Source organism: Rhamphochromis sp. 'chilingali' (assembly GCF_963969265.1).
Source record: "Rhamphochromis sp. 'chilingali' genome assembly, chromosome: 9".
NCBI classification, from domain to species: Eukaryota; Metazoa; Chordata; class Actinopteri; order Cichliformes; family Cichlidae; genus Rhamphochromis; species Rhamphochromis sp. 'chilingali'.
In genome coordinates, this window is record NC_137936.1 from 36,892,608 (window position 1) to 36,915,469 (window position 22,862).

Consider the following 22,862-nt stretch of genomic DNA (forward strand, 5'->3'; position numbering starts at 1 on the left):
ATGAATAAGCTTCCTGCTGGGATCGCACTGGATAAGTGGGAAATTTGTTTTGTTTTGTAACAGCAGAAAGTGGACAGTGCAAAGTTATATAGAAAAATTAGAAGAAAAAACACTGGAATAAGATAAGAATAAGATACTGTACACAACTGTACACAATATAATGAAATAGAATACAAATGCTATATACAATTGAGTATCATACAACGATGCCAGAAAGAGTAAAATGACTTGATTACAGCCTTAGTATGGTCAGTGAAACTTTGATCACACTAACATTTATCACATGGATTCAGGCTGTAGATTCAAGTTGCAACTGTGCATCTTTGTTTTAAACATGTCTCTCTTTAATTGAAGCAAACTGTGTTGCATCCAGACTTCCAGTTTTCAGGGCAGGATCAAAGTCGTTTGAATCTGGGTGTCGTTAGCATAGCTATGATAAGTGACCTTGTATTCTTGAAGGATTTTCCTTTAAAGAAAGCATGTAAAGACAACAGAGGCTCAAGGACTGATCTTTGGGGGACTCCACACAGTATTAGGGTTTTCTCTTATTCATAAGTAGAGAACATAATAATCATTATGAGGCCCAAATATGTTTCTAGCTTCATGCAGATTTTTTGTGGACCAAAACTTGCTCAAATAAACTGCAGCTCCTCTAATGACCACGTGAGGCTGTCACTAAAAGTGAGTCATACCCATGTTTAAATATCCAAAATCACAGCAGCAGCCCTTTTTGTTGTTGTTGTTGTTGTTTACAGCCGCCAGCTACAAAAATAATTTTGAAATCAAATGATTGTTTCTCTCTTCAAAACAAATGTGAGGTGTATTATATTTTATTTAGATTTAAAATTAGGGGTCTGTGTGTCCTCACACTTGGAGTCCCTGAACTGGATTTCGTTTGATGTGTTTGTGCATTTGGGGCATTTTTAAAGAAATTCTCTGATGCTTTCTGAGGTAAATGTTCTCACACATCAAGAAGAAGTTTGTGCTCGAGTACTGATGAGTATTTGTGTGTGTGTTTGTGCAGCACTCATTCAGCACTAGTTAGCAGCTCTTGTGTGTGCATTGTATCCATGTTGTTTGTGGAAACAGCAAGCTAACCAAGCTAGCTAAGCACTCAACTGACTTGGAAAAGCCAACACAGGAATGGCTGCATGGTGTTCTTTTAAAATGTAAACTGAGTTTACCCATTTGAGCTCATTAGAGTTTGGACTGTGAGGTATGTTGCTCTGAGATGTTGTCAGCACACAGTTTCCTCCATGCTTTGACTTCCTCCTCTTTAAAATTCATAAAAAGAACAGTCTGTTCCCATTTATTTCAGGATATTTTAAAAGTTATAGTTTTAGTTTAACACCACATAAACAGCCTTTATGTTTTGCTTTGTTAGGATGTAAATGGCAGCCAGAAGAGGACAGTAAAAAAAGAGTGAGTGGGAGTGACAGGGACATAAATCAGTGTCTGAAAATCAAAACACAGCTCAGTCAGATTCATCTGATGTTTCTCCTATTAAATTTAATGAGAGGTTCTGTGTGAGGCATACTTACCTTTAGATCGTCAGGGGGTCTTTACTAATGCTCCTGTGTGGGTAGAAAGATAGGCAAGGTTCTCATTTTGTCTTGTGGAAAACAGTAATCTGTGACATTTATGAGTCATGCTGACTGGGGATCTATCTGACTCAAGAGCATAAATAAAAGGGACAAGAAACAAAAACAAGAGGAGACATAAAAAGACGTCATGCAGCTTTAAGAAAAAAGAACTCCGTTTAAAGACTGACAGTAATAACAATGAGACAGAGTCCTGGAGACAGACTAGAACATAGAATTTAATGCTAAAGAGCAAAGTCAGTTTTTAAAAATCTAAAAATAATCCACAACCAGCTCAGCCGGGACACTCGGACACTTGAAGGGCGGAGTTTAAATATAAAATCCACTGCAGTGGTTAGATCTGCAGGCGTTTCAGTTAAGCTCCTATTGCTTACTTACCGTACAGTGTAGATGTTGATTGCATAGCTTTACAGCAATAACACAATTCAAGTTTATACTGGTTCCCTTAAGGCCTTCTATTTTGTTTTTTATATAGCCAGGGTTTATCTGCATGATGTCATATCCTTTTGTGAGATGAGTAACGATTAACAAAAAATATTTTTTGCAGCTTTTCCCAGAGAGCTGATATGAAGCCTCCACCATTTGTGATACTGTTTATACTATGATGATGATGATGATGATGATGATGATGATGATGATGATGATGATGATGATGTGTGGGTCTTTAAAAAGCTGCAACCTTCAAAGGTGTAAAGTTAAGCCAAGACAGAGAAACAGAAACTGCAGAGGAGGCCACTGGAGGCTGGCTGTAAAAGCAGGTCAGTCCCAGCAAACTCCCATATTAAAACATCGAACCCTACAGCAGAAATAATCAGGTTCATAAAAGTGCTTCAGTGTCTATAACTATTTTCTAACAACCTGACAACTGTATGAGTCACAATTATTTTATTTTGACATTCTTAACAAGTCAGCCACCCATTTGAATTTTATAAGGACTTGAACGTTTGCACTGCACATGCTCACACAGGCAGCTAGCTGATAGCTGTCTGCCAGGCTTCACCTCAGCTCATTCATCTCATACCTCAGTTTTAGTCAGTAAAATTTGGGGATTTTATTAATCCGTGACTATTAAACAGCCTTGGCCACAGCTTCCAGGTTAGAAAAGTGAAGCTGGTGCATAGCTGCCTTAAACTGAGATTCTTTCTGATGGTCAGCAGGGGGCTTTTCAGATTTTCCTATCGTTTCTTCTGTCCTATCCTATTGAATGCAATCATGCAAATTTAGCAAATCATGGTCTTAAAGTAAAAAACGAGTAGAAAGCGGGGTTTACTCTTACTCAGGGACAGCTCAAGCCCTCATCAGGTCTGATTTCAGAACTATGTGATAGTAACTGACAAAACATCCAAGACAGGATTTCACAAACCGTGTGGATGCGTCATGGTGTCTTCATCCATCTTTCACATACAGTCTATATCTGATACTCACCAGTGTGTAAGGTTGTTGTTATGTTTGATTTAAATAAGTTGAATTGAAGTTGGAAAAAGTTTTCTAAGTTTAACCCGGAGACAGAGGAAGCCTCCCTCTGATTGTGCAGTAACACCAGGTTGCACTGCTGCCACAGCGTGGGAGCTTAATCTGCAGGATGTTTGTCTCACCTCTGAACCTGATGAAATGCAAATAAGGTCCAGCAGAAGTTGAACTGCTAAATAAACACAGAGAGCAGCAGCCTGCATTAAAAACAACAGCAATTTTATTGGTCACGTTAACAAAATCAGACTTAAAAACCAGCATCGTCGTTACATACAGGACATGGCTCTTCAGTATGTACAGGAACAAGGCATCGGACCTTTAGAGCGTCACACATTAATAACATGCAGATTCACTGGCCTCCTGAAGTGCACAACGCAGCGTCTTTTAAAACCAAGTGAAGAGCAAAAACAGGAGATGGCAGATATATTTGTAGTTATCGCTGGAGTGAGAATATATTTGCTGAAATCAGTTACATTTGAAACTGTTACATTCAAACGCATTCACAGAAAGTCGTGAATCAGGATTTCAGAATTTTTAAGATTTATAAAATGGTAATGAACAACTCTCACTAATAAACACTGGTCATGGTAGAGCTTTAACAACACAACTCGGTTTGAGACTGTACAAAATCCTCTGTGCTCTTCATTCAATACATCAGTGAGCAAAACAGGTGTCTGTGCAGCTCGAGCAATTTAGATTGTTCTTAGGCGGGACGATAATATCAGCAAATATGCAATCTAATATTTATTATTGGATGAAATTTAAAAAAAAAACAAAGGTAAGAAAATCCTCTTCACTCTTTGTGGGACTGAGGTTTGGTTTCTTGTAAAAATCATACAAAGTCCTTAAAACTTCCTCTTTAGACAGAAAGAAGCTGATGTATATTTTAAAGAGCATCTGAATCCTCTACAGTAATTACCTGCAGTAACGATCCTTTGCAAGGATTCAAACTTGGAAAAACATACAACAGTTAGCAGCATTTTATGTAGGACTAAAGTTATAAAGGAAACACTGAGAAACATTTGTGAGACACCAGGTTCACACAGAATACATCACATGAATGCTGTTACAAATAAAACCAGCCTTTAATTATCCTGATCTGGTTGAAGATGGTTGCTTTATCAGGAGCTCAGGCCTGTTTTGGGGGCAACTAAAGCATCATAACTACCCTGTAATTCGAATGGCTCCCTCTTAATGACCGCTGGTTGAAGTTAAAGGGAAAACAAGCATCATAAAAGGATGATTTCCTGCTGTTTCTGAATTTCCACAAACTGGAGAAACTAGAGAAAAGGAAAACAGCAAACAGATTCCTGAGCCACATTCATAAAAGTCTGTGACAAAATCTGTGTCTGTACACAGCTTATAAAGCTCTGTGCATGCACGGTCCCGCTCTCTAAAGTCTTAATTACTGTGAAATTTCATGCATGTACACAAGCATAATTTGCACTCTGGTCTTTAACTGTAGGCGCTTCCGTAATTCAACCTTTGCATTTAAATTCTCTGTAAATTCTCGAGTTATTTTGGCAGGTAAGTAAACACCAATGAAGAACAACAATTTGTTGATCTCACTAAGAAACATCTAATGAAAACTGTAATGAGACCATCAACTCTGAAAGATAAGAGAAAAGAAATGGTGGTGCTGCAAAGTTTGCTCAATCCACAACAGTCTGATTGTGCAACTTTTATGCGTCTGGCCTTCTGATAAGTAAAGTTCACAGAAAATACAGGAGGAGCTACTGAGTCGAGTAATATCGAGATTTATTTGACCAGGTTTTCATGAAGACAGAGCTCTGTTCTTCTTTTGTAACAAGTAAACGACTTTAAGATGATTTTTACACAGATATTTGCAACTTAGCACCAAGAGTGAAGAGATAAATGTAGTTCTCTTAAATTCATGAATATAACAATAAATGTGACTATTTTATACTTGGAGTAATAAACCAGCATTATCTCACACACCGCCTGCTCTGTAACAGTCTCTGTAACCCTGGTTTTCGCTCAGGTTAAAGGGCTATGTCACCTTTCTCAAGTAATACAATCATTATAAGACTCAAATATCAACAGAGAGTTTATTTATTTTACTTTCTGCTATTTATAATAATCTGTAATCTATAAACGTTTCCATTAATTTATAATATAACATAACTAAAATTCCACCTTAAAATCAAAGTGATATATCCCTTTAAATTCTTTTTTTTTTTTTTTTGCTATATTTTGTACTAAACTTTACTTTCATTGTCATATATTCATTGCAAAAGACTCACAGACAAACACAAAACTTCTTTCTCAGGCCACATAATATTTTTCATAGTTTTTGTACACTTCTTAGACCTTAATATGCATCCCTTCATTCTGCTTTCATAAAGCGATATTTCACTTGGACAGAAATGTTTATTTTTTTATCTAAATTACTGAACAGTCAGCTGTAAACAGAGGCCGCCTCGGGGGCATCGCTCACTCTTTTATTTCTACTTTTTATGTAACGTCTGAAAATGTTGCTGCTGACACGATTCGAGGCAACGTGACCTCAGATGGTTTCCATGTTTACTTCTTTTAAAGCAGGAACGTCAAACTCATTTGAATGTAATAAACTCAGAGAAAAGTGCAGTGATAACTCAAAGAATCCCATCAGCATGTCCACTCAGGCTTTAATCCACACTATAAGAAATGGATCCATAAAATCACAAAAAAGTACTGACATTAGCCAGACTTTGTTTCCTGATTTAAGAAAAGAGAAATTTTCTGTTATATCACAGATAATTTCTGATTTCTCTTTAATGGAGACAGATGATATTTGATATGGTTCATCTATAAAGAAAAAACAAACTTTTCTGTTATTTAATGCTTTTTCTGTTACTTTTATTGGGATGTGGCAGCCTGAGGTTCAAGCCTTTGTCAGTAGGACCTCAGGCTCAGGAGACAATAACAGTTTGGAGTCTTGTGATTCTTACTTAATGAAAAGTTAAATTTGAGCCCTTCTTCTCTGCAAAGCACGCCGGGCTGGACCTTTGACGGGCCAGTTCTGGCTCTTGTTGTTTGGTACGTTTGACATCCCTGTTTTAAGGCTCCAAAATTAAACTCTCTTAAAACGTTTTTATTCTCATGGTTTGGTCATGATAGGAACTTTCTTTAGATTAAACATGACCATGCTGTGAGCATAAAGGCATTTCATTTGTTATTTAGAGGACAATGCCTTGGAGTTATCTGACTTTAAAGCCTATGTGTATATATCTCAATCAAAGATCCATCAAATCAGGCAAAAACAACATGAATCCTTTATCATTTCAGCTTCATGGAAACTGACTGACACTGAAGATCGTCCAAAAAACTTTCCACCGGTGTGAAATATCACTTTATCTAATCAAATATACATCTATTACCTCTGCATGTTTCAGAGAAGAAGAAAAAAAAAAGTACTTTATACTGAAGTCATGTGACTGTTTACACCAAACTGGCTCACGTGTGAACGACAGAGATCATGAGATTGGGCGACTCTGCCGTGATGCACCAGCTCCAGCGTTACAGTATTAGTTTGTACATTCATTGAGTCTCAGAGTGAAATGCTACTGTTGTTTGTCACATTTGTACATAAAGGGAAACATCGAGCCGCAGCCTGCAGAAGGAAGGACCTTTCAGAACGCTTACATTTCTGTTTTAACCAGGAGCTTGTTGTCACAGCGACCTGCGGTGGATTTTTTCTGAGGCGCCGGGACGTGTTGTGATTAATGAGAATCAAATCAGGGTCACAACCCTGTGTGCTGCTGAAGTGTCCTTGAGCATCGTTCTGAATCCCAAACAGCTGTGAGAATGCTGTGCTGTGTCTGAACTTTGACCTCTGACCACTCAGTGTGGAGAAATGAGGGAGGGTGAGGACGTTTTTTTCTCTTTTTGTGCAACCAGATTGTTTTTGTTCGTTTTAGCTCTGATATTTCTGCTTTAAACTAGGAAGGAAGGAAAATAAAGATATGCACTAGATGAAGTGGGGGGTGCAGGTGCATGCAGATATTTTTAAAAACATAGAGCAGAGCGAAGTCAAATTGTGCCTGATAACTGTCCGCTAGCATTCACCTCGTCATATTTAAGCTGATACCAGGGGCGTTATCAAAGAGAAACACCCGGCACCAAAGACTCCTGAGCTCTCTGAGAGAACTCTGATGGTAGAAATTCAACTTCCAGGGACAGTTTTAACCTGTTTTGTGTCCCATAGAGCACTGAAATTACACCTATTTTAGGAAATGCCCCCAAAAATAAGTCCCGAAGCATTTCATGATGACTGCAGAGTGGCGACTTTAATTTGGAATTGATTTGAAGAGCAAATTAGCAAATCACAGAAAGGGCGGGTTGTTCAGGCTGCTTTAACCTTCCCATACCTGAAATGCTACTGTAAGCTGCTTTGCAACCCACCTCCTCCCACTTGTTTTTCTCTTTCTGACTTAATCGGTGTAAAACTCTACCGCCAATGATGCCTTCTCTGTTCTGTGTCTGTGTGGAACAGAGCCATGCTGATAAATATAGCGACTGACCCTGACTGAACAAGGTTCATTTACATTTCCTGATTCAAGCCTATAAAAGGTGAGATTAGAAAATACATTTAACACCTTGTTTTGGTTAAAAAACAAAGTGGGTCGATTGGCAGCGACTTCTAAAAACACACATGAATGTTTCTGTACATAATCACCTTGATTTCCAATCAAGCGGCTGAAAAATGAAACCAATGCAAATGTGTAAACAAACAAACAACCTGCCGTTCTTCTGAATGTCCATTTGAGGCTGACTATGAACGTGAGTCAGTCCCCACAGACTCTGTTAAAATCTCCGACTTTACAGCAGAAATAAAATGTTTACAGCCTGATGCTAAAATTGTTTTGGCCTCTGTGGACGTTTGTCTTCATTCATAATGTGGCTGCTTTGACTGACTCGTGCTTACACCTGCAGCTGTTAGCTGTGCTGGCTCCACCTTCTCAAATTCAAGTCACTGAACTGGACCTCAACGCCTTGTTGGAGCATTTTAGTGCAATTATCAGACAAATATTATGATGCAGGTTACAGGTCGTCCAACCTTTGCTTCGGAAAGACCAACATGGTGACGGCCAAAACGCTCACGCTCGATTTTCAAAACCTAAAATCCAGAAACAAGCTGGTAAACCCTTCTCTTCCATGAAATGAAATTAGGGTATCATTTCTACAGTGGCACGTTTATCCAGTACTTGTCTTTACATCAATGAGAACAAAGCAAAAAACTTAAAGCTCACAGGTTATTCTGCAAATATTTCTTGGTGCTGGTTTGCCAAGTTGCACTCAGTGAATCAGGGAAACATTAAACCTTCTGTTTATATCCCATAAAACCAGATAAAGAGACTTAATATCATCATATTTTCTCTGTTGTGCAAGGAGTATTACATTTTTATTCATTTTTTAGAATCTACTGAGTATGTCTCAGATGCCAATAAAAGGAAATTTAAGAAAGTCTAGCTGCTAATATTTTATTCATTCAGCCCAGCAGAGTTTTTTGTCGGTTTTATCCTCATGCATTTAAAGTTCTGACTACTCAGCTAAACTCTCCTCTTAGCCTGGAGTGAATTAACGCTCTGATTCTTGGAAAATGTGTAATTTATTTATTCCCACAAAGGCTGAGTGTGCATCTCGTCCTAGCCAGAGGTTTCAGGAGACTCTGAGACACTGTCTCCTCTATCATGTCCTCACAAGGACTTTTCATGACATCCGAGAGCTGCTCTACCAACAGTCCTTTGATATAAATAGACTATTTCCATGGCAACCGAGTCATGGCGGTGCCCGCGGAATAAAGATTGATTTTCTCTCGTGTCTTCGGTCAAAGTTCTTGACATTCAAGGATGTCACAGAGGAAGTGAAACACAGAAACATAGTTTCACACTTTTCAGACGCTAACATCCTCCATCTGTTTACATCTGCTTAATTATAAAATCCATTTGTGCATTTAACTGTGACCTCACTCTTCACCCTTTGTGAGTGCAGCGGCGCTGTAGTAATGCCGTCAGGGCAGGAGTGCAGCTAATAAATATATGCAGACCTATGAGTCACTTTAGCAAACGAAGACAGTGAGTGTTTCTCACTCGTGACTCTTCTTTCCTGATTCCATCTGCATATTCACAAACAGCTCACCTACGTCCTCATTGCAGACTTCATAATGCCCGCCTTCAGGTCTGAATAATGAAGCTGGTGTGGAAGAGCCTCAAAGCTGTATTCCTGCTAATGACCAGCAGGGGCAACGCCCTCTATACTTTGATTGCACCTGTGAGGAAAATGACCCTACTTCTCAATTGATCTTAAACCAGTGCAGACAGTTTCCTGATGAGCTCACAACTTTGGCTGTCAAAAGAAAGCGACAACAGCACAAACAAATTTAGCCAGCATTAAAGGATGTGAGGAGAAGCTCAAGCGTTCGTTTGGTTTCTGCAAATCTGTTTTAAACTTGGCATTTTTCAAAGCTTCCAGCAGCTCAGATATTTATTTTTATTTGCAAAACCAAAATCTGGCAGAACAAAAATCCACAGCAGTCTTTTCTTTGTCTCATGTATGAAACATGTTATTTGGACTCTGAATTCTGTGCAACCTGCGACTGACATTACAAACACACTCAGAATGCAGCTCAGTGATGATTACATTTCTGAATTTCTGCTGGTTTTCTACCATTTTCACACATTTTCACATGTAGTTGATCAAATTCAAACCAATATGAGCTCTAAGACTGAAGTTTTGAAAAAATACTCTCATGCGTGCCCCCCTCCTCCCATCTGAATGAGCTTTTCGAAGTGTAATCCTCATTCTTTCTGTGTCCTCCTCACCTGACTGCATCCATCCACATAACTGAACTAAAGACCCTTTCAAGCCCTTTTCTTCCAGCTCTGTGCATCCAACCTGTGTGAAGTGACCGAGCACCAACAATCGTTCCTTCTGTGATGTTGTTTCTCCCCACTAACATGGACCTGCAGGGTCCACAGGCCTAATCTGTTTCTCCCCCAAAGAGAACCAGGTTCAGACTTGTTTTTTTCCAACCTTGTTAAAACCTTAAGCCTTGTCTTTTTATTTCTGGCTGCCCAGAGGCCAGCGGGGAAACATCAATGTGTCATTCAAAGTATTCATGCAGAGTCACTCCTCGTCTTCCCCGCTAAGCTGAAAATCCGCCTCTTCAAGAATCACCTCACGTCACCCGGCGACTCGGCTGCATCCCACCGCCTCGCCCACATCTCCTCCCCTCCTTCACTCCTCTCTACTTCATCCACACATGAATAGGAAAGCTTCAGCCTGTTTCCAAAGCAACACGATGACAATGAAGTGACACTTTGACCTTTGCAATCCTCACTTCTACTAGCATGACGCTAAAGCATCTCAGCCTGAAACTTTATCTCCATGTTGGCGTTTCTACTGTTTCTGAATCCAGTGCAACAGGAAAGAGTCTGAAAACCTGGAACGACTTTGACATTTTTGCACTTCTGCTTCTTCTGTCTTTTTTTAAGGTTTTATTTTAAATTCATGTCTCTTGTTAATGTCGATGAGGCTAAACAGGATTCAGAACCTGTGGAAAGGAGTGCTGGGGATGCTGCAGCGCTCCGTGGATGATTGCAGAAGAACTTGAGAAGAAGTTTGATTTGTCATTTCATTTTCATGTTTTATTTTATTGCAGTAAGTAAGTGATCAAACTATCATGAACTTATATATCCCACAGAGCGTCTCCAATATTCCAAAACCTGCTTTTGGCTGAGGGAAAAGTTCAGGACTTCTGGAGTGTGATGTAAAAGTAGCAGATGCTGAAAATGTGCCCGAGAAAGGTGTTTCTGACTTTTACAGTTACTGGAACATATTTTTCAGCGCTATGTCAGCCTTTTGTGTGTCTTTGGTTGTGCTCGCAGCCAACATGTTTGCAGCTTGGGAAAGTGAGAAAATTACTGTTGAAGGAGAAGCTTTTTAATGGACTACTGCTCTCAACACCAGACAGCATCAGCTGTGTCGGTCGGATCAGTGCATCATGACTCAGATTTGTTCTGAACCTCCATCACAGCCAGCGTGACTAATCCAGCAGAGACACGTTTGGCTAAAAGCGTGCCTGTAAAGTTTGAGTGAACCTCCAGTTCTCCTCCTCTGTCACAGTGAGCTTGGTGTGATCACACACTGACTGCGGAGGTGAGAAGGAAGCAGGGCAGCTTTCAGCAGCAGCGAAGGACGACAGCTGCTGAAAACATGGGAATCGTTCCCTCACGTGTGTCCCGATGTTAGCCATGAAGCCCCCTCACATGAAGGCGGCAAAGATCTCAGGTTTTGTTTTACTCAAGGACACTTCAGCGGGGGGGGGGGGGGGGGGGGGGGGGGGGTGGCAAGGACCAAATCTGTGACCCTCTGTTTATAAATGTTAACCTGCAGCGAATGAGGTTACACGCTGCACACCGTTAGCCTGGTCTCTACCTGGATGCAGCTCCTGGTAAAATAACAATAACACTATAAATAAATAAAAACCTTTAACAGGTTTGAATATTTGTGTCATCAAACATTTGCTGTTTGTAATTAATAAATATAATAATTCATGTAAAGTTAAAATATTTCTTTATGTCTTTGTTTTACTTTTTAATCACTGCTTACACTATCAATGTTTATAATTACATTAGTGTTGATAGATTCAATATATTTGAAGCTCATGCTTTTGTATATTTATTGGCCTTTTTTTTCTTATGTTAAATGTTTTATTACTAAAATAATCAGAAGACTCATTGAAAGCAGAAATATTTTATCGTTAGTTAAATAACAATAAAGTTATGGTCATTGTTGATGTCCTCAAATTCTTTGTTTCCAAAGTGTGATCATAGAAGGGATATTTAAAAGTGATAAATATATGTCTAGAACATTTTTTTATTGTCAGTGGGAGAAAAAAAAATCAATTTTAGTTTTTTCTGACATTTTAAGGCTCAAACGACCTTCACACCAGCTGATCGGCCGTAAGACCGTTTGTCTGTGACGTTAAAGCCATCATCACTAATAATTACCCCTAAGTCTGTGCCATCAACAATGGGACTTTCACTTTAAAATCGTTCTCTGATATCTTCACAGTCGAATGAAAAGTTTAATAATTCTGCTAACACACTTTGCGAACTAGTCACATTTCCATTTCAATTTTATTTTTATCGCGACCAATCACAACAATAATTGCCTCAAGGCGCTTTATGTTATGAGACCTAACAATAACAGAGGACCCAAAAGTCATTTTTTCTGTTAGGATTCGACCAAACCTCTGATCCTGTGATGGTTTAGGCCTCGCAGGGTTACTCAGCAGTTTGTGTGATGTTTATGAAAGAAAGAACTTGGTTCGCTGTGACTCGTTGTTTTTTTTTTATACTTTTGCATACCTGCGTCGTGTTTCTGGAGCAGAAGTTTCTGAAGGTCCTCCACATCCTGCATGTCTGCAGGTTATATTTACAGTATTTGTGAAAGAAAACTGTAAAACGTCAAAAAACAGCTGAGATTAGTATCAGTGTGTGCGCCACTGCAAGCTGGACTCAATAATGTGTGCATGTGTGTGTGTGTGTGTGTGTGTGTGTGTGTGGCTACATTACCCTTGGCTAACTGGCTCACTATACAGACCGTAATACGTTAGCATAATAATATCAGTGTATACACAATGTACAGTGCCGGTGTTTACTTGTTAAGGCATATCGTATCCTTACATGACATAAATAACATCAGTGTACATATTATACAAATAAGTGATGTCATTAAAGGTTCAATCCACTCAAAAACATCCACAAGTCACTTTAATGTTTCTTCTTTAAGATGAAATCAGCTTTTTACCCATTTTAGGCTTTTGACTCTTTCATAGACGTTCGGATTATAATCAGTGGTGGAGTGTAACTAAATACATAGGCTCCGGCTTCCCTGTGCCCCTGAATTGGATAAGGGGATGGATGGAAGTTGTGTAGGCACAAGTAATTAATTCTGGGAACCCACTGGGATGTCTGATAACTTAGCCACTGGGTATAATGGCTAATTTTGTGGTACCAGCCAGGCCACGATTTCCATTTGTAATTTTTTTATAATTAATAAAAAACTGTCATAAGATACTACACAATGGTTATCTAATATACTTTGACAAATGTAATCCTGCATTTCCTCTCTACATGAACTGTTTACCCGCATCTATCCAAAGCCTGGAGTACAAACAGAAACCAAAAGGCTTCCTGTCCCAAAAATGTCTTCATACTCATACAGAATCTGCTTTTTGGGATCATTATAAATTAAACACAAGTAGAGCTCAAACATTAAGTTATAGAAGTTAATTATTTTTGCCCCATGTTCTTTAAATTGTTTTATTAGCATGTTTTCTCCTACAGTTTTTACTCGATAAAATAAACACTCACTCTCTTTAACACCAACATTACTCTCGGTTGTCTAAATGTCCAAATGAAACAATGGATCTGTGCTTTGTAATCAGCGTGAAGTTTGCAAAATGTGCACAATTACTATCAAGGGAGCCAATTCTGCTCACATCCTGCTTCATATTTTTGTTCTGATGCTCACAGAAAATGCTGATCAGTAACCATGAGGCAACAGTTTTGGATGATGCAGCACGAGACACCAGATATGTGACACAATACTTATTGTTGATGCTGCATTCACTGACACTTTTTATGTAAAACAGGCTTGTTGGAGAAGTCGATTTTTACACACTTTCTTTTTTGGTTCTGTCGCTTGCAAAAATGAATGTGACCCCTGTTAAATTACTCATTGTTGTGGCTTAAAATTTTGATTTTGAAATGCTTCTGTGATAAAACAAAACAAACAAAAACAAAACAACAACAAACAAACTGTGTTCTTCATCTAGTGTCTGCTGTGATAAAACAGCCGTGATTTCCAACCAAGATCTGCTCAGAAACTGTTTGTCAAAGAGAAAAATAAGAAAATAAAAGAAATCATTACAGACAACTATGCTCTTTGACGCCTGGAGCAATGCTTTCTGGGTAACGTGTATCACTTCTGCACCTGCCAGGCTAACACCTCTCATCGTTACCTCTTAGCTCTCGCTGCAGCCAGCCAAACGTTAAAGCTGCATTAAGCAATTTCTGACCACAAGGGGGCATAATCAGCTTTTAAGCTGGTGAGTTAAAGACAGACCATGCACAGAGGAGTATTTCTCACTGGGCTGCCATTTTCTGTACTTACAGTGAGAGAAAGCAGCAGCAGCATGTGCTGTGTGGTTATAGACAGATGGATTCTGGACGTTTGAGGCCAATAAGAGAATCAATATTTGATGGCTTAAAAGTTCCCCGTGGAGGTTTTTTCCTGCCTCTGCTAAAAATCTGCTGGCAGAATATCAACAAAGACACAAACAGCTGTGATGAATCTGTGATTTTAAGAAAAACTTTCTTTTTATCATCTGAACATGAGCATTTCACCCGACACCTTTACAACAAATTAACTGAAAATTTAAGAAAGCTTGCAGCGTCAGATCCATTATTAGCTAAATCTGCAGCTCCTCTTAGATTTTCTGAGCTTTGTAAAAGATTTCTTCTTGTTTAGGTGTTTGTCAAAACCCTGATAGACAAAGCCAGAGGTGAGCTGGCGACCACAGGGCAGTGACGAGCAGCAAAAGAACAAGGTAGAGAGGGAATAATGGAGGAAAAAATAATCACAAACACAAGCAGAAATGAATCATAATGCTACTCTACAACTCTGATCAGCCCCAGCAGGCTGGCATTATAGAGAAAAAAAGGCAAACATCAAACGGGATGAAGTGGGAACACAGTGGAGCTTTTAGCAACTAAAAAAGATCAAAAACAAACTCCAACAAGGTCCCATTAATCATGTGGGCACAAAAATCAGCAATTATATGATAATAAATTTATATTACAAGTAAGCAAAGACAGTTTTACTACAAAAAAGTCACAGAAATATCAGATGGAACGAATTGAGACCTTTTCCAGCTTGAATCCACCTCCCAACATTAAACCACATCTGTCTGTGCGGCCAGAAAAACAAAACAAGCAGCTAAAAGGAGCCAAGCGAGCTCTGTTCCATCTTTTTAATCAGTCACTTATTTTGCTTAATGCAGGTTTAAACTGAACATTTTAAGCTTTTTTTTAGGGTTTTCTGCAGTTAACCTTCTGCATTAATGGCTGGAGGTGAACGTCGCCAAGCTTTCAAAACTGTTGCCTCTGTTTTTTGTATGACTGCGAGTTGCTCTTTCTTTTACAGTAATTTACTGTGAAGTCTGTTATAGTGCTATTCACAGCAGCGTTGCAAGCCGAGTATTTAGTGTGAGTGTGTTAAGGTGAACCTGCTGGTTAGGGCTTAAAATATGGCTAGATTTAATTACCGAACTTCCTTTCAGCATCAGTAAAGAATTTTCACAATAAAATGTTAATCTTACTTTCTGCGGTGCTTTATATCATAATGTGCTTTATATTGTATGAATCTGATTAACATACTAGGATTCAAAATCTTCATTTTAATCTTTGATATGCATCCGTTCATGTCCACATGTGCTCTTATCCACATTGCCACAGGCTTACCTCTCGTCTTCCACCCAGTTGAGCCCTCTGTTGTAAAGTCATACATCCCTTGTGATTGGTCAGAATAAATATCCCTTAAGCTCAGTTCATCCCTACATGCCGGGTAACAGCTCCGGCAGGAAGTCTCTTGCTTAAGATGGGGTTCTCCCCTCGGCACAAACGGGCGACCTGCATCCCCATAATGCACCTGGGGGATCGCGCAGAGGAAGGCAGAGGGTGGAGCTAGTTGACTCCACGTGCAGCAGCAGCAGAAGAAGAAGCAGCAGGAAGAGAAGGAGGAGGGTTTTTGCTTGGTCCCGGTACGGATTTAGAGTCCCGGCTCGGCTCTGGCTGTACGTTATTCCGCGTCTCTGCGCATTCCACCAAAACCTCCTCGCCTCCATCCCCGCCCTCACCTAACCTTGCCTCTCCAGTCGCCAGCTGCTTCATCCTCAGGTTGATGGAGCCGTAAGTCCTCTTGGGTTGAACGAATGCCGCCCTGCGTCGGTACATCTCGCCCCGGCAGATGGACACCATGAGCAGCACGGACAGGAACATCCCTCCCAGGGTCAGCAGGCCCAGGCCCGCGATGATGCACTTATCCAGGTGGGAGCCAAGCTGGGCGTAGTACATCTCCAGCTTCTCCATCTGTCGAGCCGAAACTGAGTCAGGGTCGACTTTGGGCTCCCGTGGGATGGTGTAGGCGATTACCACAAGGACGATCCCACTCACGAGGAACACCAGCGCCAAGATGAAGCCATAGTCTGCCGAGTGGTCATCAACGGGGCGAAATTCAGTGAAGTCCTGACCGTCCTCCTGACCTCCACCTGCTCCACCCCCGCCTTCCTCCTCATCATACGACTGTGGTGAGATCTCCTGACGATGATGCTAGTGAGAAAGGGAGGAAGGAAACAAGGAAAGAAGAGAATAGAGGAAAGAAAAATATAGAAATAAGAACAGAAAAAGGGGGGAATGAAGGGGTTAAGGAAAAGACAGAACAGATAAAATCATAAATAAAAGCACAAGGAAAGAAGGAGCGAATGAAGTGAAGAAACAGAGGGAAAGGGAAAGGGAGCAGGAACCGAAAGAAGGAAGGAATAAAGGGAGATAGGGAGAGGGAGGAAAGAAGGAAGGGAAAAAAGGAAGGTAGGAACAACAGACAGGTGAAGACAAAAAGAAAAATGAAAGAAAAAAGGGTCAAATAAAGGAAGTAGGGAAAGGAGGAAACAATGGAAAGAGTAAAGAAAAGAAGGAATATGAAGATAAAAGAAAGTAAAGATGTGACACAAGAAAGAGAATTTGAGAAAGAAAGAAAAGAAACAAGGAATGAAGTGGAGAGGGAGGAAAGAATTAGAAGAAGAAAACACAAGGAAAGAAAGAAAGAAGGATGAGATAAACAAGCCAGAGCACAGCGCTGAGGTCAGCGTTCACAGAAAGCAGTGAGATCACATCCAAAGAGGAGAAAATGCGTCGGCGCGACGACCTGTTACTGATGAATGTCGCCGACGTGTGTCAGTAAAAGCTGTACAGATACAGATGAGCTCCGTGGAGTCGTGACAGTCTAACAAACAGCACAAACAAAATAAAAGCCCGGGCGGGAGAGTGATGTCACCCCAAAGGCATCTAAACAGCAATCAGTACAAAGCCATTTTCCAATTAAGAAGGAAGCTTAAATCTGTTTGTTTCCTGAAGACAAACATGCCAGAAAACCCTGGACAAGTTCTTTTTCCAGGCCCGCAGCTGTACGCCAGCGTGTGTTTGTCTCTTCTCACAGGGTTCATCTTCCAAAGAGATGCCTGTGAAGCTGGATTTCTGGCTCAGGTTAGATTTGGAAGGTTACATCACTTTTGGCTACGGGGTTCGCTCTGTAACCCGAATCTGCCGAGGTCACATAAGGACTGTTTTAAGCGACTGCTTTAAAAACATCCAAAACAAATGTCTGCCACAACCACCAAACCCCACCGCGCTCACCTTACTGTTTCCTGATGTGGAAGGCGGATAACTCGTCGGCTGTTGCTCCTGCTGACGGAGGTCCTGCTCCTCATCCTGCTCGTAGGAGGCGTTCTCAAAGCCCCGGGCGGAGCAGCCCAGCGTTGCTGCTGTCCAGGGTGCTGAAGTCGGTGTCGGAGACGGGCCTCGCCGGGCTCCACTCCCTCGCAGCTCCCGGAGCTCTACGGTGTTGAAAGAGGACTCCATCGATATGTGCTCATGTCTTCATTGGACCTCCACTCGGCTTTATCCTCACTGAATAAATAGATTAAATATTATATGATTCATGACACATATGAAAGGAGTTATATAATCCAACGGAGCCCGACTTGACCTACAAAAAAAATCATTTTCTGTGTCTCTGGTTAAGACTGGATTGATCGTAGGCTCACATTAATAACATGTAGCCTTATAGTTTATTTATCAGTCATGGTCAGAAGTGGTTCTCAAGTTGTCAAAGGGTTACTTCAGATCCATCCCATTTTTTAGGAATCTTTGTAAAATTTCCATAAACGTACACATGAATTCATCGATGAACTGGTTAAACTTTTAACGTTCAAAGAAGAATCTGACTTCCTGTTTACCCTAATATTAAGCACACATCCTCTACTTTGTTCTACGATATGAACAAACGCACTGGGCCTCCAACACCTCACACCTACAGGAGCTGCTGTGTTGTGGAAACCCAGCAGTGCAGATTTTGTGCTGATGATGATGTCAGAGGAAGTTTGGTCAGTACGTACTGGCCAATCCCTGCTGTGGTTCCTGAATGCATCCACTTTGCAATAATACCACTTACAGCTGATTATGGAAACTCTATGAAGGAAGAAATTTCATGAACTGACTTTCTGCAACAGTGGTATCCTGTTAGAGTGCCACACTTGAATTGAGTGCACTCTTCAGAACGACCCATTCTTTCATAAATGTTTGTAAAGGCAGACTACATGGCTCAGCCTTCGCTCAGTGTTTATGCTCCTTTTTCTTGGTTCACCTCAGCGATCGGTAGTTTTCTTAAGGTTGAGCTCTTTTCAGATTGCACATGTAGAAATGCTTTTTATTCAACTGAATTTCTTCTGTCTTCAGAGATGATGGTTTAACTCTATCTTTCCAGGTTTTAATAACACATTGAACAGTTCTTAACCAGCTGTAGTTGCTTCAGTGTTTCTGTTTGGTTGTTTTCTTTGCTTGATGCAGGTCAATAATTTGATCCTCATGAAACAGAGTAACATGTTTTCCACTATGGGCTGTGTCTTCCTACGTGGTTGTTTAAGAAATGAGAAGCAGTTAGGATTGCATAACCTGCTGGCAGCTGAAACATATTAATAACTGCAGTAATTAAACACTGGATAATAACTGCTGACATTGTTTTTGACCAGGCAGTTTGTGTTACTGAGCTCTGTGCTGCAGACTCAAAATAAACACGTTAGTTAAAACTCATCCCTGACATTACTTCATTTTATTCTGAGGCAATGAGTTTGCATATTTTTAGGACATTTATAACAAGAAGTGACTGAGAACAAGTACAAATCAGCTCAAAATGAAAACTACACGTCTGTGTACTCATATATATATTAATCAAAACTAATTCCAGCGATTTATGATAATTTGATTACTTTTAATGGGTCTGTCTCACAAATGCATTAAAATAACATTTTTACTTTCAAATGCAAATTTTTACTCGACTGTTTTCACATTTGCTCAAGTGAAATAAACGTCTCGCTTCTTCTTCCGCCTCAGTGAAACCAGAAGAATCGTGCACTATTTGTCACACCTGAGAGGGGATTCATCCTGCAGGCCTGCTGTCTCCACACCACCTGCAGAATCCATCACACATTTAATCACACACGTCTCACCTTCATGGTTATTCATTCCCATTTCTTCTCCCTGTCATCACTGTCGCGCTGACACTTCTCCCGGTGATGGAGAGTTAAAACCAGCTAAATCCTAAAGTAAAGGAAGAGAGAGAGATGTTTGCAGCTGATTTCAATTCATTGTAAGCTCTTTAAACCAGGTCAAGGTGAAAACTGATATATGTGCACAGAGATGCGTTAACAGCAGGGAGCAATTTAAACAAAGTGAGACAATTGCTTTTACCTCCTAGGACCTGCCGTCCACATATGTGGACATCACATTTTTGGTTATTTAGACTAAAATACTCAATTTTGCTCTACATGCGCCTGATATCCACTTACGAGGACGTTATACTGCTACTGTTCTATCAAAACTTTAAACGAATATCCTCATATGTGGCTCTTATTTTTCTTAGAAACAAAAATAAGGTTAAAAAAATCTGGTAATTCTCTGTTTTTACATTCATCGGGCCCCAATGTGACCAAATATCAAAGAGAAATTAGAAATGCATGCTGTGAAAGAGTTCGGGTCTTAGGAGGTTAAAAATGCACTGAGTTATTTATTTTTGTTTCACAGAGAAGAAACTGTCTGCCTGTGCTGGTTAACACCTCAGAGCCCCGGGTGTGATCCTTATCAAGCACAAGCTGGTGTGAACATTAAAGAGGCTCGATAGCTCAAGTCTGAAGATCCAATGTGGGAGTATAAAAAACGCTTTTAGTTCATAGTCAAAATCAACCCAATTTGATAAACTGATCTCAAGTGGGCAGGAGAGTTAAAATGACTGGATAATAAAAGCTATTAAATAGTCTATTAAAGTCTTTGTTTTAATGAATTTTTAAAATTGAATGGCACAAAACAAGGCAGGGACCCTACAGGAAATCAGAGCGTTTGATTAAAAATAAAGTGTAGCGTAAAAAACATTACAGAAAAAATGGCCCCACAAGCATAGAAAACAATGTTTCATGTTAAGCAATGTTTAATAATGTTTTTCAAAGTGGTGAAAGAAGTTCTCCTTAAGTAAAATCTATAATCAGCTGTTACAATCATACTGTGCAAGTCTTAAACCTTATTAGTCCCTTATTTCTTTAGATTTTGCTTCCAAGGATCCAGAATTTCTGAAAGTCTTTCAAAGTTTTTCTTTAGACCTTGGCTGCTTTAAAAAACTTTTTTTGCTCAGCCACTTAACACTGACCCATGAATCATTCAAGCATAAAATGGGACCAGTGTTGTGTCTCCAGGCAGCTCAGCAAAAAACCAGTGGTTTTGCCAAAACTGATGCAAAGGCATCTGATGGGCAACGGCATCATTTTCAACATCCCAAACACAATAATGTAATTTCCTCTACACAGCACTCAGTCCCTAACACAGGATAACACATTCATATTGATATTCTTAGATATGTAATATATGACGTAATTAATGCTTTACAATAAATGGTATGAAGTAAAAAGCACTAAAATACTGACATCCAAAATACAGTGGAGTAAAAGTAGAAAGGAGCAACGTCCATTAAAATGATTCTTTAGTAAAGTACTTGAGTAAATGTACTAAGTTACAATCCACCACAGCTTGTATCGATTTCCTTCTAGTATAATTGTCCTGCTCTGGGCACGCCCCTGCTCTAAAGAAAATAAATGCAATGTAAACATGAAGTCTGACTGTTGTTCTTCTTACACGCGCAGGGATATTCACAGCGGCTCTTTAAAGGCAGAAAACATCTCCACGCGGAGTGTTTTGTAACCGAATGAGCAAAATATTACTTCTTTGTAGACCAGCAAAGCAACTTATTAACAATTATTCATCATTATGAATGACTTCCCAACAGCAGGCCACATGTTAGACAGGGCTGCTCTAACACAGCACAGCCTTTTCACCAAGCTGTGATTTCTGCTCCACAAAGCAGCGCATCACTCGTCTGTAATCTCCGGGGAGCTCCGGGCTAAAGTAGCCCACTGACACACTTCTCGTTTATCATCAGAGCCCGCCTCGATGGATCACATCTGGGAGCCCGAGTGCCCATGAGCAACCCGTCATTCCACCCTGTGGCTGTGCTCCAGCACCACCGTGACCTTGCGATGCGCCAAGCTGCCAAAACCTGAACCAGTGCACTCCGCCTGTGTGTGTGTGTGTGTGTGTGTGTGTGTGTGTGTGTGTGTGTGTGTGTGTGTGTGTGTGTGTGTGTGTGTGTGTGTGGAGATGATATCAGGATGAACCAGGGCAGATAAGCACCACACTGACTGACACGCTTTTCATTACCCCGAGCAGACGGCAGATAACACGGACCAAACGAGGAAGGAGAGTCCGAGTCTGCGATGATCGCATTCAGAGGTAAATTATGCAACCAGGCAGCGACTCAAGTGCGGATTTCTCTGGAGGGAAACACCGGGAAACGAGTCAGTATCCAGGCAGGCAGCATCCACCCCGCGCTGCATCCCAGGAACCCGAGAGAAAAAAAACAAAAAGAAAGGAAAAAAAGCCTCGATCACTTGCAGGGGCACCGATGAGAGGACCGGAGCACTGAGAGCGGGCAGTGATGGGGATGACAGCGGGGTCTTACCTGGTGCCCAGGGCGCGACCAGACAGGAATCCGACGGCTGTGGACATCCGGAGAGATGGATGCTGCTGGATGATGATGAGTGAAGAGGACGGAGAGCGAGAGAGGGAGAGAGAGAGGCGAAAAAATGACTGAGGTGAAACTGACCATGCGCAAAACCAGCTCGTGGCTTTCCCTGCTGGTGTCTGCTGAGCTGAGCTGGTGGTGGTGGAGTCACAGGAACCTCTCCACTCTGCGCCTTTTGACCTACATCACTTCACGACATTTTCCCTAATTTAATGAGGCAACAGCGCCCCCAAACCAAACTGCAGCCTGTTAATTGAGGCGTTTGTGATCTGACAGATCTGATTCTTCTCCAAAATCAGGAAATCAGGGAGTGATTTTACCTGAAACTGGCAGAAACCCTGAAAGAAAATATTCTTAGTTCATGAGTAATTTTAGTGTTAAAGAATTTTTTAACATTGGATATTTAAGTTTCTTCATTTTGGTGTCAAATTTACGTCTTTACCAAATCCCTTTATGGCAGAAATTTATTTATTTTTTTAAGTAAATAAACGACAAAAATCTCGCATCAGTTGAACAAATATTGCTTTTTTTCTTTCTCATTTAGTATTATCTCTGCGGAGGCAACACACAACCTTCTACACATTCAAAAGATGTCACACATTTCTGTGTTTTGGGAGGATTTTTACCAGTCAAGCACATCTAAACTCTGTTATTGAGGCTGATGGAAAACAAGAAGAAAAGACAACATTATATGACAGTTAGTCACAAAACGAATGTTGGACTTCCTTCTGCATTTTCTCTGAATCCTTGTACGTCTGAGGATACGTGTGTTTACCACAAAAGACATATTGTCTAGGAAAATGTATTAAATTGTATAGA

At 40.4% G+C, this 22,862-nt stretch overlaps 1 protein-coding gene across 2 annotated transcripts; it reads right to left on the minus strand.

Moving 5' to 3' along the window:
* Positions 1-12,053: 12,053 nt before the first annotated feature.
* Positions 12,054-22,672, minus strand: tmem74b (transmembrane protein 74B). Of its 2 annotated transcripts, XM_080892700.1 has the most exons (5): positions 21,981-22,672; positions 21,680-21,849; positions 19,426-19,516; positions 17,555-17,827; positions 12,054-16,471 (listed from the first exon to the last, which is right to left on the minus strand). In XM_080892700.1, the coding sequence occupies exons 4-5, from the start codon at positions 17,777-17,779 to the stop codon at positions 15,827-15,829; spliced, it is 870 nt and encodes a 289-aa protein (XP_080748826.1). In that variant the 5' UTR covers positions 17,780-17,827; positions 19,426-19,516; positions 21,680-21,849; positions 21,981-22,672; the 3' UTR covers positions 12,054-15,826. The 2 variants fall into 2 exon arrangements, with proteins under 2 accessions (XP_080748826.1, XP_080748825.1); XM_080892699.1 differs by lacking the exon at positions 21,680-21,849.
* Positions 22,673-22,862: the final 190 nt, after the last annotated feature.